The sequence below is a fragment of the Salarias fasciatus genome, chromosome 13 (assembly GCF_902148845.1).
Source record: "Salarias fasciatus chromosome 13, fSalaFa1.1, whole genome shotgun sequence".
NCBI classification, from domain to species: Eukaryota; Metazoa; Chordata; class Actinopteri; order Blenniiformes; family Blenniidae; genus Salarias; species Salarias fasciatus.
The window spans coordinates 9,648,851-9,662,357 of record NC_043757.1 but is presented as its reverse complement, the minus strand read 5'-3'; the positions used below and the strand labels follow the sequence as shown (position 1 = coordinate 9,662,357).

The 13,507-nt window shown below is 41.3% G+C and overlaps 1 protein-coding gene across 1 annotated transcript in view; it reads right to left on the bottom strand.

Annotated features, from left to right (window-relative positions):
* The window catches only part of LOC115398929 (calcineurin subunit B type 1), a 29,268-nt gene that overhangs the window by 4,621 nt on the left and 11,140 nt on the right, over positions 1–13,507 (bottom strand). Inside the window, exon 2 of the mRNA XM_030105989.1 lies at positions 12,576–12,615. Coding sequence (XP_029961849.1) covers positions 12,576–12,615 — 40 coding nt within the window. The remainder of the gene's footprint in view (positions 1–12,575; positions 12,616–13,507) is intronic.

Genomic DNA, 13,507 nt, shown 5'->3' with positions numbered 1-13,507 from the left:
TCTGGGTGAGACACACTGTAGACATTTAGACCCGATGTCTGGAATTATCTCCCTGTGGAGCAAAATGGTGACGCTGCCAAGTGTGGTGTGCAAGAGTTGAGACGCAAGGTGCATCGCAACACTTGCACGCTGCTGTAATCGCCTCTCAAGTTAAACCCAGAGTTGCCATATGAGATCGCTGTAAAAGGGAACTAAGTTAGGGGAAAAGAGAGAGAGAAAAAAATTAAAGTTAAAAGTCACAATAAGAGCTGCACAGTGCATTGGTCACCTGCTGCAACAACAGCCCAGGAGAGGAGGGGGGTAAAAGCACATTACATATACAGGGTCAAGGGGTATTTATGCAAAAATATAAATATCCTTGCAAACACCTGGATGAACTGCAGTCATAAATTTTAGTGCCCACCTCTCGGAACTGGGTCAAGGGCACGGTTTCCGGTCGGCATAGGACTGAGCTGACTGTTCCAACCCACAGTACATTTTGTTCTCTTCTTCTTTGAAGGGAACAGAAATAGGTCCATCTCTCCAAAATGCTCTAATTGTGTGATCACTACATTAAATAAATGCCAGCGGTGTTCTGACAATGCTGCTATGAACCAAAAAAAGAAAGGGAGGACAGCTGCAGGGAAACCAAAGCTACAGGAGAACAAACTCCACCAAAACCGAAAGACAAGTGCACGAATACAACTGAAATAAACTTACAGCCTTTGTTGTCTACTGATGCTTTTTTATTAGATGACGTTGTTGGAAACGTTCGTTCCCTGCCATCAGAAATTGCTCCACCTCTCTGGCCGGTGTACGGAACAATAGCAGGGAGTAATCCACAAGCAATAACAAAGCCAGTTGTTAATGACGATATAAGCTCATTCACCTACAGTCACATGACCACACTGGCCAACCGCAGACTACTACTTCACCTGCCTTAACCTAATGTCCCTAATGATATGAGCCATCTATTAATATTCACAAACAGCTGAAAGAGGCCAGGGCAAATGGTGGATCCATGAGGCTAAAAACATTTCAAGTCAGATCAGGTTTATTGACCCCTATAGGAACAACCAGTTCAGCGCCAAGATAAGACCGAGAGGCTGACCTAGAAATAAAACTAAAATAGTAACACAACTGAACCATTGTACCATCCTATCAGATTAGATTCACAATGAAACCCATGACAAAACCCTTGCTCCAGTCCCGCAGTGGCATTTCACAGGCAGTAATTTAAACAACACTTTGAAAAACGTCTTAAAGAGAGGAATCCATGTGCCATACACAGAAACTCAACACAGCTATACGAAACATTTTTTTTAAGTAGTGTTGGGAATAGAATGATAAAATGTAAACTCTAGTAGAGCTGCTGTCTCTCCATCCCGATCAGAAAGCCACTTTTGCTTAGCTTCTGCTCATTTTTCACTGTAAAACCTTTCAAAGTTATGACCGTCATCCAGGTTACAGAACAACCATCTGATTTAGCTTAATGAGTGGACGATTATTAGACTGAGCCACAGAGTGCCGTCAATTTTGGGTAATGTGTCACGGCAACATTACAGCTGTGGGCAAATGAGGACCACCTGAATGTGCGTTGCTTGGGACAATGACATAAAGCTTTATTATTTCATGACTACTTACTGTTCATTCTCACTATCAAGCTCCTATTAACTGTTGAAATACAATAATGTTTAACTTATACCATTTACATAATCAAAATACTATATCATATATAAAGAGAGAGAGAGAGAGAGAGAGAGAGAGAGAGAGATGTGGGTTGTGTTTTGGGTTGCAATGCTCGAACATGCTGTGCTACATCAGCTCAATGACTAATCAGAGAGTGAGCGTGGTGGAGGACGAGGAGAGGAGTGAGAGTGTGAAAAAGACAGATTGAGGATAAGAAAAAGTTAGGATGGACACAAACGCAGTGACAGACAAGCGAGGTCATTTCGGGTTAACGGGAATGTTTGTGAAGCCCTGAGCGAGCTCTCCCTCTCCCTGCCCGATGTAATGGATGGAACAAGCATTCCTGAGCATGAATACACTCTATGTACCGGGGATGATTGTGACTCCGTACTTCCTAACAGAGCTGCTTCTTCTTTCAATACAGCAGAAGTTGTGCTATAAAATCCCTGAACAGCATTAAGTGCACTAAAAAGAATATTATTTGCCATAAATGGTTCAGCTATACTTTTTTAGAGATGAAGTATAGTATGGGAGGTGTACCTTTAAAGAATTGTGGCAAATATGTCGAGTTTTATTAATATTTTCAGGAGACTGAGTTGTATATAACTAGTAAATAACAAGATGCAGTGATTTGAAAAATCTCATAAATAAGTAATTTTGTTTCAAGAGAACACAAACATATGAGATGTTAAAAGAAAGTCATTCACAGCGGTTCCCTCTACAGAATCAAGCCTGTTCTTAATATAGTGAAGCCTGGAGGGGTCTGGTGATCACGAGTCTCACATTGAGAGATGTCTGTCACATTCTCAAGATGATGTGAAAATCTCATTCTCCACAGTGCATAGTAATAAATAATAATCTGCTCCACAAGTTCTCAGGCTTTTATACACGATGGTTTAAAAAACAAAAGAAAAAGTTAAGTTTTCAATAGGGGTGGTGAAACATAAGGTCCATGACCAAAAAATGGCCTGCAAGAGGCTCAAATCCGGCCTGCCAAAGCACCAAGCAAATTGTAAAAACGGCAAAAAAATCATTACATTCTTTAAAACCAAATATCCTAAGAGCAGCAAACAAAATGCAACACTGAGATCCGAGCTGAAGCTGCCATGAAAGCGAGCTACTTCACTGGCCTCAAAGCCTTACGTTTATTAAAACTATGCATAATTTAACAGCCGGGGGATAAGCTTGGACATTTCACTCTATGGTACACCAGAAGGTATCATTTCAATTTGATTTATGTTGCGATTGCAGAAATTTTGTAGAATTCGTAGGGTTGTAGAATTCAGTTTAGATTGTGGCTCCTACACATAGTTAACACTACAATTGAATCGTGAGAGAGCAAAATGTCATTGTTACTACATGTCAACATTAGTGTGACTTAGTGTGACTTAAAGTGTATGATAAACTAACAAAATATCAATTAAAAAAAAATACAAAAAGAAGAAAGCTTTGTTGAAAGTTAAACCGGCTGGTGCCAACCTTTGTGTCAAATGTATTGCAGTGAGCATTATGCTAAATTATGCTCCTGACTAACACAGAACATGTTGGTGGGGAAAAAAGAAACGCAGTAAGTGTTACACTGCAGATCTGATTAATTCAAGTGCGTTCTACCTTCAGGCTGAAATGAATGTGTCCCGAGATTCGCGCTGATATTAGGAGATTAATTTGCATCTTTTGAAATGTGTCACGGAACGCCATTAAACTATAATGTCACCAAGAAAGTGGTGGCATTACTGTCGTCTAATATTAGCTAGCGCACCAAATCATCAGGAAATCTGGAGAAACACAAACACTTTTAATTATCAATTGCCTCACGAAACTGCAGACCAATTGGGAAACGGCCACATTTGTATGTTATCAGACACGCACACACTATCTGAGCCTCCAACTACAGCGTTTATGCTGCAGCTTCAGTGAGTTCCGCTGTGTTTGACCAATCATACAATTTCTGGAGGTTCTGTGTTGTTCCTGATTGTGTAACGGCTCATAGATCTCCATCATTCCCATCAGACGCTGGTGAATTGTGTCTTGTGCTATAAAAGCACTTTGTGAATTGAATCTGTGCAATAAAAGCCACTTTAGCTCGCGGAATAATAGCCATTGTACCCTGTGCATCAGTAGCAAACAGAGCACTCCAGAATTAAATCAATATTTGTTAGTCGGTATCTCATTTCCATGATATTTGCACACATAAAGCCGATTTGTTTTTAATGAGAGGTTGCCGTTATTTATTTATTTTTTTTTTCATGTTCCGGAGCAGATACACAGAGCAGTGGGGATGTTCACATTTTTTAAATCTGATATACCGCGGGGTGTCCGTGTCCACTCGGTGTGAGTTATCAGAGCCGAGCACATGGCTGTCCTGTGATACAACACTTCCTTATCAGCAGCAGCCTCCTGTTTCCTGTTCACAGCAGATGATACCAGCTTGGCTCGTAGCGGTTTCGCTTGCTGAAGGAGCATCGATGCTGCAGATAATCACCATCCTGGGATTACTGTGGTAAATCACAAGCAGCCTATCAGCCAGCTAGAGAGGAAGTCTTTTAGGTTTCAAGTGTAGGCATAAAAATACTTGTGATTTGAGATTCAGCCTCTGCTTGGCACATTTCCTGTAGCGATCACACAGCCGCCATAGAACGGAGCAGAACCAGTGCATTATACTCCTTTTGGAGAGAAAACACACAAAAATAAAAAGTTGAACAACTTTTATTCTATTTTATATCGTCTCAATGACTTTGGGGAAAATGTTTTGTTTCTTTTTTCATTATTCGTAACAGACTTTTAGATACATTTCCATGCAAACTACAAATGAAAAAAAAAGTCTTTGATAGATTATTATTGACAACACCATTTCCATATCATCATGATTTGAAAATAAATAGCAGCTGTACAATATTTGAAGACATGGTGTGTTGGCCATTTTGTCACTATCTTTAGGTACTTTATGGCTAAATAACAGGATGATTTTCATAAAAAGAAAAATAAGTTAAGTTAAGCACTTAAACAGTAATTGCTTTGAGAGCTAAATGGTTCATGTGCATTTCGACTGTCGAATTCAGTTTTCATCAATACCTTTACCTTCAAAAATACTAAGTAGGAGGCAGTAAGGAAGCCTATCTTCTGAAGTCAAAGTGGTGATTTTCTCAGACCAGACAGGCAAATTTGACATTGTTTACCCACAAACACCTTGATCCTGAGTGTGGCTCCCACTCTGTCACTCCATGCAGGTTTATATCCAAATGCTCGAGTTGAATGTAGCTGTTGATTGCTCCAGTGGAGTGATGTTATGCAATTATTTTCCCTGACTAGATGGAGGTTCATTTTCACTTTCTAGATGAAAGTACCTCCAATCCATGCTAAATTTGACATCTCTCATTTTAAAACTGCGGTCTACTTGAGCAGTGCTACAGGGAGGCGGCCGCTGTCTGACAGCTGTGTGACAGTTAAACTGCTTTTGACTTGAATAAAACACTGTTTTGCTTGACCAAGTAATATTTCTCCCGCTGAGTGAGGAGGTGGGAATTTTAATCTATCTGCACAGTAATCACACAGATCACAGGTGGCTATTTCTCAGAGGCACACCTGCCCATTTTTTTGTTTTTGCAGACAACCAATTCGATGGCGAGCGAGAAGAAAGAGGAGAAACTTGTTGTATTTGTCTTTCTGGAATGTTCTCTGTATCTCACTTCATTGGTTTGTAGTCAGTTACCTTCTCTCATTGAAACAAAAAGCATGTTGGTGTATTCTGTGCCCTGCCAGTTTTCCTGACCCTCTTGTCTTTAGAAAACATGTGGTTCAAGCGCAGCAGAAGCCGCTCCTTGTCACCGTTAACTTCCTTTTACAGTAGCGCCGTCCGGTCAAGAGGAGAAGCCGGAGACGAAGAACTACGACGACGTTTACAGCACAAAACAAACTTCTGCCGCAGCTGCTAGGCAGAGAACATCTGAACGCCAAGTCCAGGAGCCTCATTGCTGTCAGGAGCTGCCAAGTGAGTAGGTACATGCATTATTCATGCCAGCAAAGACAACTTCCTTCTCCTGGCCGGAGTCTCTCAGTCTCAAACCAAAAAGTCCCATGTCTACCAACATCGGAGACACACACGGCTCTCAGCTGAGGCTACTGAAAGTTACTATTACATTTATTAGTGCGGTTATTTTAAATGCCTGATCAGATACTTATATTCTATGGAGGTTCAGAGTTGAAAAAACTCGCGAGGCTGTCTGATTCAGGTTTTCTTATCTCAAGCTCTTATGCGAACTCTTTCCATCGAGTGCAGCAAAGTCCTAGATCGTCAGATTTACAAGTGACTGAGCTGCCAAAATCTCTCAGTGTGGCGCAGTGACGCGTGCCGACGACCGTCCAGCAAATAAGCTACATATGAGCCATGGTTAGCTTTCAAGAATGACAAGCGATTCTCCCAAAAACCTGGAACAAGCTGTTGGTGTATTCAGAGGACAGCTGTGTTCCTGAAATGAACGCGCTTGAAGGGAGAAGTGCGGCTTGATATGACAGCCAAGGAGGAAAAGATGAGATGTTCTTGTTTTTTTTTCTGCTACAACAACACCTGTACACACAATCAGGGAAGACAGAGCATTACTGTTGCAGAATGACACAGCTGAGGTAGCATGAGACATTTAATATTGCACCATTCTTGCCCAGGTTGGCAGATCTTTCTTGCTTCTCAAAAAAAGAAAGAAGAAGAAGAAAAAGGGGGGAGGGGGCTTTTTTGTGAAATCAAATATTAAAACTAAGCACAGGAGAGATAAAACCTGTAAAATAGGACCGTTCCTGCTGATCACTTCCTCCATGACCTCTGCTTACAGAGGAGGAGTAGGAGACGGGCATGTGTTTAACCTCAGCAGCAGGCTACAAGGCTGCAACCTGTATGTTTGTGTCTCTGGCAGCAGATGCAGCTGCGATGAAGTGGGCGATGTTGCGAAGAGACACTGAAATACGTACCTCTGTCCCATGCTTCTAATACGAATATAGATGAATTTATTGCGGTGATGCATATTTTAACTGATGGTAGAAGTAAATAAGTTACCTTTTTAATGACTCCAAAGCCATTTTCACACAGAAACTTCTCCCAGCCCATCAAAAATTAATCCATCAGTATTTGACCATTTTTATATTAGGCTGACCTGAGCTAAAACACAAGAGACATAATAACCAAGGCAACTTAACACAGCAAAGAAAGAACGTTATGTCACGATGCCCTTTACTCTCTATCTTACTAGTTCACTGCTGTTTTTGCTGCATTTTCATCACAATCTACATTCCTTGTGTTCTATGGATAACAGTTGTGTGTGCATTATAATGGTGTCTTGACCAAGCGACCGAGTGTGGTACAGCACCGGGACAGTACTACCCACCACCAGTCAGGATAAGGAAGTCTCTCTTTATATCATTTAGTATAGCATAAAAATATGCTTTCTGTCCAAGCCAATTTTGCAGTATTTGTCATTGTATGATTTTCTTTTCTTCTTTGGGCTCAACTATTCAAGAAACACTCAGACTACAGTCGCTCCTCCACACTGAGAGGAGTCAGCTGAGGACTTGCTGGAGAGGGGGTTAGAGTCCTCCCACAGAGCTGGAGGATGTTTTTGGGAGAAGATATCGGAACTTCATTGTTATTTCATACAGCCCAATTTCGTGCAGAGTGGGCCAGACTGGTAATACAGTACTATAATAACCTTTACATTTAAACTTGACAGTTTTTCTTAGTAGTGGTTCAGAGAACAAACGAAGCAGGCATCTGTATTTTCACAAAACCAAACATTTGCTATGGAAAATTATTACAATCTCATCACAAAGCCAATTGTAATGAGAACTTTCGGGCACAAAATGCTGCTAAATATCCACAAAAAACAAACAATTCAAAATAAGTGCAACCTATTGTCCAGTGTGACTTATACATGTATTTCTCTTCTTCATGACGCATTTTTTGACTGATGTGATATATGCTCCAGAGCGACTTGTAGTACATTAAATGCCTTAAAGCGCAACATGTATACTAGAATAATTATCCTGCTCTTTACTTTACCTTGTCTATTGTAAACAATTACTTCAAGGAATGTTTTTTTAAAGCATAAGTTTGAGGTAAAACCACATAATATTCTTTGAATTGGAAATGGTGATTTTTTTTTTTTTTTGACAGGTCTGCATAGTCACAGAGGCTCCTCACACTGCTATGCTAATGAACAGCTCTGAGGGAGACCCAATGTAACTGTGAGATGATTATGATAATCTCATATCACACACACACACACACACAACACACACACACACACACTCCTTCATAAGCACTGTGTGCACCCTTAACTGTGTTACTAGGCAACTGGAACCCGTTAGCCCCACTAAGTAGCACGCGCAAGCACGCACACCAACACAAGTACACACACACACACACACACGGATGCAGAGAAGAAGGGAGAAACATTTAAACAATTGTTCATCAGGTGCACGCATGAAAACGCATGCATATGTAGATGTCGCCAGCCTTCGAGCCTCACGCTCACGAATAAAGCAGCAAATAACAATGAAAGAAAAAAATGACTGCAGTGATTGGCCAAATGGCTCTCCGTCTGGTCTATGCTACACTGCTCGTCTTTTGCAGGGCTTCCTGTGCCGTTTTTGCTGCCTTTATGCGTGCATTTGTATCAGTCAAAGGCCTAAAATCCTTGTTCAGTCGATGGCACAATGAGGCAGTTCACTTCGTCGCTGAACAAAAGCTAGAAAGTCAATTTCTTTCGATCAAAAGGGAGCACATTCAAACAGCATCTCTGATCAAAAACTAAATATTCTGCTTAACCCTGTAACAAGGTAACACGGAGCTTACTCAAGCTAACCATTAAACAGTAACACAGCTGTGTGAATAGAAAATCTGGCTAAGTGCAACTGGCTTTCTACCCCATTTTTGTTTAATTATAAAACACAATGTTCCCAAAATGTCATTAATGAATGTGTCCTCTTAAGCATGCTCAGCCCTCAAACAGTTCACCCGCACATTAATGGAGGCATGTGACTCCATTAACACAGCTAACCTGAACTGAGACAAGCAGTAGGGGGAGGGAGGGCTGCGCAGAGCAAAAAAAAATCGAGCTGGCATGTTACTGAAAATCGCAGCCCGCAGGACACTGCTGTATATAGCTCTCCCAGCACACAAGATAAGGCGTGAGGGTGGGTAAACATGAGAAGGTTACATGCACAGGCTCAGTAATTACATGAGTTTGACACATGACACTGTGCCAATTAGCATAATGGGGTTACACTGAGCCAATGAGACATAGTATCCAGGGAACATAGCTGAAGACAACTGTCTGCTTCAGATGGACACACGAAATAGATGATCATGCAATTACTCACTGAACTAGAAAAAAAAACACATCAGGTTACTATCATTTGTCTTGTCATGCTCTGCAGTGAATAATTCTCATGTTCTGTAGCAGTTCTCTAAAGTCTAATAAAAATAAATAAATAAAAAAGAAGCTGGTGAATTCCTAATCATCATCTCAGCTTGGGCACGAAGGCAAATATTTACCAGATGGACTGCATGACAAACACAAGACAGGGAGTTTGAAAGACTCAGGCTGTTATAAGTCAGGCAGTCTAATAAACATGAATGAGTTGCATTATGAGGACAGGAAATTTAATTCTTCTGTAATTTGACACAGAATGTGGGCTGCTGCATTTACTTCAAGGTATGTTTACTGTGCTATAATGTTGTCTTTGTATATAGTTTTGTAAATGATATATACTAAGCTGAGTATTGTACCAGCAATATGTAAGTCTCTAATTTAATTCAGTTTTATGTCATTTTCAACATCAAGTTACCTTTAAAAAAAAAAAAAAAAGGTAGCTTTTATTCCAGTTTTAGAAACTGTGGGTTTGAATCCAGGATGGACCTCTGTGTAGAGTCTGTGTTGGTTTTCTCCAGGTACTCCGGTTTCCGCCCACAGTCGAACGCGTGTGAGGTTGACTGATGTGGCGAGTGCGCAGGTGTGTTTCTCTGTGTTGGACTGGTGACCTGTTTAGTGTACACTCTGCTTTCACCCTCATATCCGCCCCAGCACTGTGCCATCCTGAACTGGATAAAGCAGCATAGAGGTGGATGTCTTTAATCTTAGCTTCCGCAGTGGCTAATAGAAAAAAAAATATTGCAAGAGGTCTTGTCAAATTCAAAGAAGAGAATAGTTTGGAGCATGCGCTCATCGAAAGCCACAGCAACTGATGCACACAGGACAGCAGGATTATCAGGTGTGAGAGAAAAATCTAGACCACAGCAGATGCATACAAAAATAGCCGATACATACAAAATCTCTGTACAGCAGTGTTGTCATCACTGCAAAGTGTATTACAATAATTAAATGTGTGGCAGCATTAAGATGCATTTTCACCCCAAGTAGCTTTTTTTTTTTTTGGCTAGCTCCAAAATGCATAATGTAAACTTTTAGGGTTGTCCTCAACTCAGACTTTAGTCAATCAAATCATATTTGGCTGCTCAACGTAAATATTCGACAACTCTTAAAGGTTATAGACAATCTAATGTGTCACCTCAGACCGGCTCGGTCTTATGTTGTTCAGCATGCTGCTAAGAAGGAGCCACTCACTGGAGTGTGTACTCCACAGGAGAGCCCAGGTGCTCTGTGCATTAGGCTGATTGCTCCGGCAGCTCTGTAATGTACATGATGTTGCCCGCATGAACCAAAGTGAGGATGAAGCAGGGCAGCACACTGACGGCACATATTTATAGCCGTGCCGTCATCAGAAAACCCCCAACTCATCCCGCCGCCCTCACCACCCCGACCAACTGAGGCTCTGGCTCCCGCCCTCAGGGAAACCCCTAGCAACAAGGAACTCCAACGAGCCGCCCGCCGTTTATTTTGGGCGTCTGCAGACAGACCTGCGAAGGGCTCGGGCTCGCTGCTGTGCGTGTGTGGGGGTGTGTGCATGCACTTTAACGTGTGATGTAAAAGACTCTGCACTGTGCGTCTGTCCAATGATGCACGCTACTAAGTAGGGCATTAGATTTTGCCTGATCCAACATGTGTGAGATCTTTAACGCTGGAAGAAGAATTTTCACATTAGAAAAAAAAAAAAAAAAAAAGTGCCTCATTTTATAAGAGAAAAGCCTCACACCAACGTGAGACTTCAATAAGCTGAAGTGGCCGACTACAGGCACAGGTGAGTGGGCATTAAATTTTGTTGGTCTCATTGAGAGGCGTAAGGTGCAGAGGGATGAATTTCTCCGACCAGCAGGCTAGAGCTAATTTCTTCACAGCCAGTGCCCGCATGTCCAAGCACTTGATGAGCTGAACAGCTGCTCTGTCGGTGGAGGGCGAGAGAGAGAGAGAGAGACACACACACACACACACACACACACAGAGGGAGATGGCTAAAGAAAGACAGAGGGAGAGAGAGTGAGAGAGAGAAAAGCAAAGAAAGAGAAACTGAAGTAGGTGAGAAGAAAAAGTTGTATTGTCACTAACTGCAACAACATGAATTATTTCTTTAAATCCAATGAACTATGAGTCTGGTAGGAGGAAAAAAGTCCCTCATTTATGCACTCAGTCTAACACTTTCAATAAGTTTGTCTGCTAATTTATTAGTTTGAAGATTATCTAACTAGGTCCAGTCTAGTTACTTCAAAGTACAATCCTTTCTTGTTTATCTCACCTAAAACAAAGAAGGTGAAAGCAGGACAGAGGACAAATGGAGCAGAGGGGACAGCAGCTAAAAGGAGAAAGTCAAACTGACACAGAAATGGAGAGAAGCTGTAAATATCCCAGACTGAACGCAGAGATCTTTGATGGGTTCAGTTCAGGGTCACGCATCATCCAAATCTATCTCCCCCTGTGTGGTGGCATAATCCAGGGGAATGAATGCCTGGAAGGCCTGGCAGGCCAAGGTCCTGTCCCTTCACGATGTTACAGCAGTATGAACCACAGAGTGTCCGCAGCTCCGACCAGACGGGCCACAATACATGTGTGCTGACTGAACCGAGTACAGGTCTGTTAGAAAAGAAGGACATTTTACCATGTCCATGACTCCAACACTTCTATTCAAAGCAACTATCTCTGCGGCCCTGATGTCAAAATAATTATTCATGTGTGAACAAGGAGGTCAATCTAAACTGCGACAAGCTCCCCGAAGTACTCCTACACTGCAGTCTCGATGCTCATTAGGCACATGCAGCAGTGGACCTTTTTTAGCCCGCTTCTTAATAACCTCCCAGTGCGTAGAAGACGTTACTTGCACCAGAGAGAGCCGATGAGAAATCTGCATCGCTGAGGACTTTTCAACAACACCGGGCTCAGATATTGTGTTGATGTATCATCAGGTAGGGAAGGTGAGGGAGGCCAACAAAGAAGAAATGTGAGTCATATCCTCAGCTCCTCCTCCTCCTCTTGAGTTCAGGAGCTCAAAACATGTCTACCAGGCAGACATCTTGTAAACTCTACTTAAATAAATCACAAAATGGAGAATAAATTAACCTAAAATCACACATCAGGAAAAAAAGCAAAGTGCACTGGTGGGGGTGGGTTATAGAGCTGTAATCCAAATAAATGATTGCTATTCAGGGAGGATGAAATATAACATAAAAGTGACGGTATTTATGACTTAAGTTTAAAATTGATAATCACAGTCAGTCAGACTCAGCATCACGAAAAGCTTATTTTATGATATAAATCAGAAGACATTAAAGCGCTTTGTTAAGGTCGACATCTTTTAACTAGTCATGAGGCTGCTCTCGCCATCTGCATTCAATACATTTCCTTACAAATCCAGGCTCTGACAAAATCGGAAAATATGATGAAACATGCTAAAAACAAATCTGGAAAAACTGCACTTTTACACCAAAAAAGAAACCTGTACAACTGGATCAGGCAAAAACGGGGAATACTTACAATGTGAGCACATTTCCAGGGGGTAGCTGGCTTCATTTCCCTGTAGGAAAGAAGAGACGCAGACATTTAGAAAAACAACATCCAGTTATGCACGTGTAGGTTCACCGACAATTAACTACAGCGAATAAAATTATCCTTAAGTTAAATTAAGTTAAATTTCTTTTGATGTACATTTATTTTACCAGGAACTTCCTTGACACAAAGTCTTGTTTTCAAGGAAAATCAAGGATTGCTTTACGAACTCACTAAAACCGGGAATCAAAGTGAAAACACTAAACTGAAAAGCATTTTATCACTGTCAAAAGAAAAGGGGGGGGGGGGGAGTAGAACAAGTTCGAGTGAGTACGGCTGATGAGTTGCATTATTGTGCCTTCATGCACAAAGTCCTTATCTATTATTGCTCTCCACTGATGTGATGAACGACTACATGATTTATTGAACTCCAATGTTGCAGAAACATTCGACAGCCTTGATGCATGACTCAGGTTTAAGATCTTTTGAGCAGACTCACACATCTTTCAGTGTGAGGTCTTTTAAAGTGAAACACCTTCATTCTTGGGATAGTTGGCATACTGGCATGTCCTTCATGCAGGGCAGAGCCAGCAGAGGCCAGATAAGTGCCTCGGGACTTCATTCTATCCTACATGATTGTGCACTTCAGAAAGAAGAAAGGATGTGATTTTGATATTGCTTTTCAATCTTTGGATTTAAATGAGCATTTAACAATGTAAATCGAGATGTATATATGACATATTCTACAAAAATCCAACAGAGCTGATGCTACACAACAGGAAACATGTTTCCGATGCAAATTCTCAGATGTTTTAGTTAAAAAATAAAGAAAGTGTTCAGATGTGATTGTAAATTATTGATTTATTCCAAATGGCATTTATTTTCCCTTCCATAAATGGAGAAAATATATCTCAGCCTTT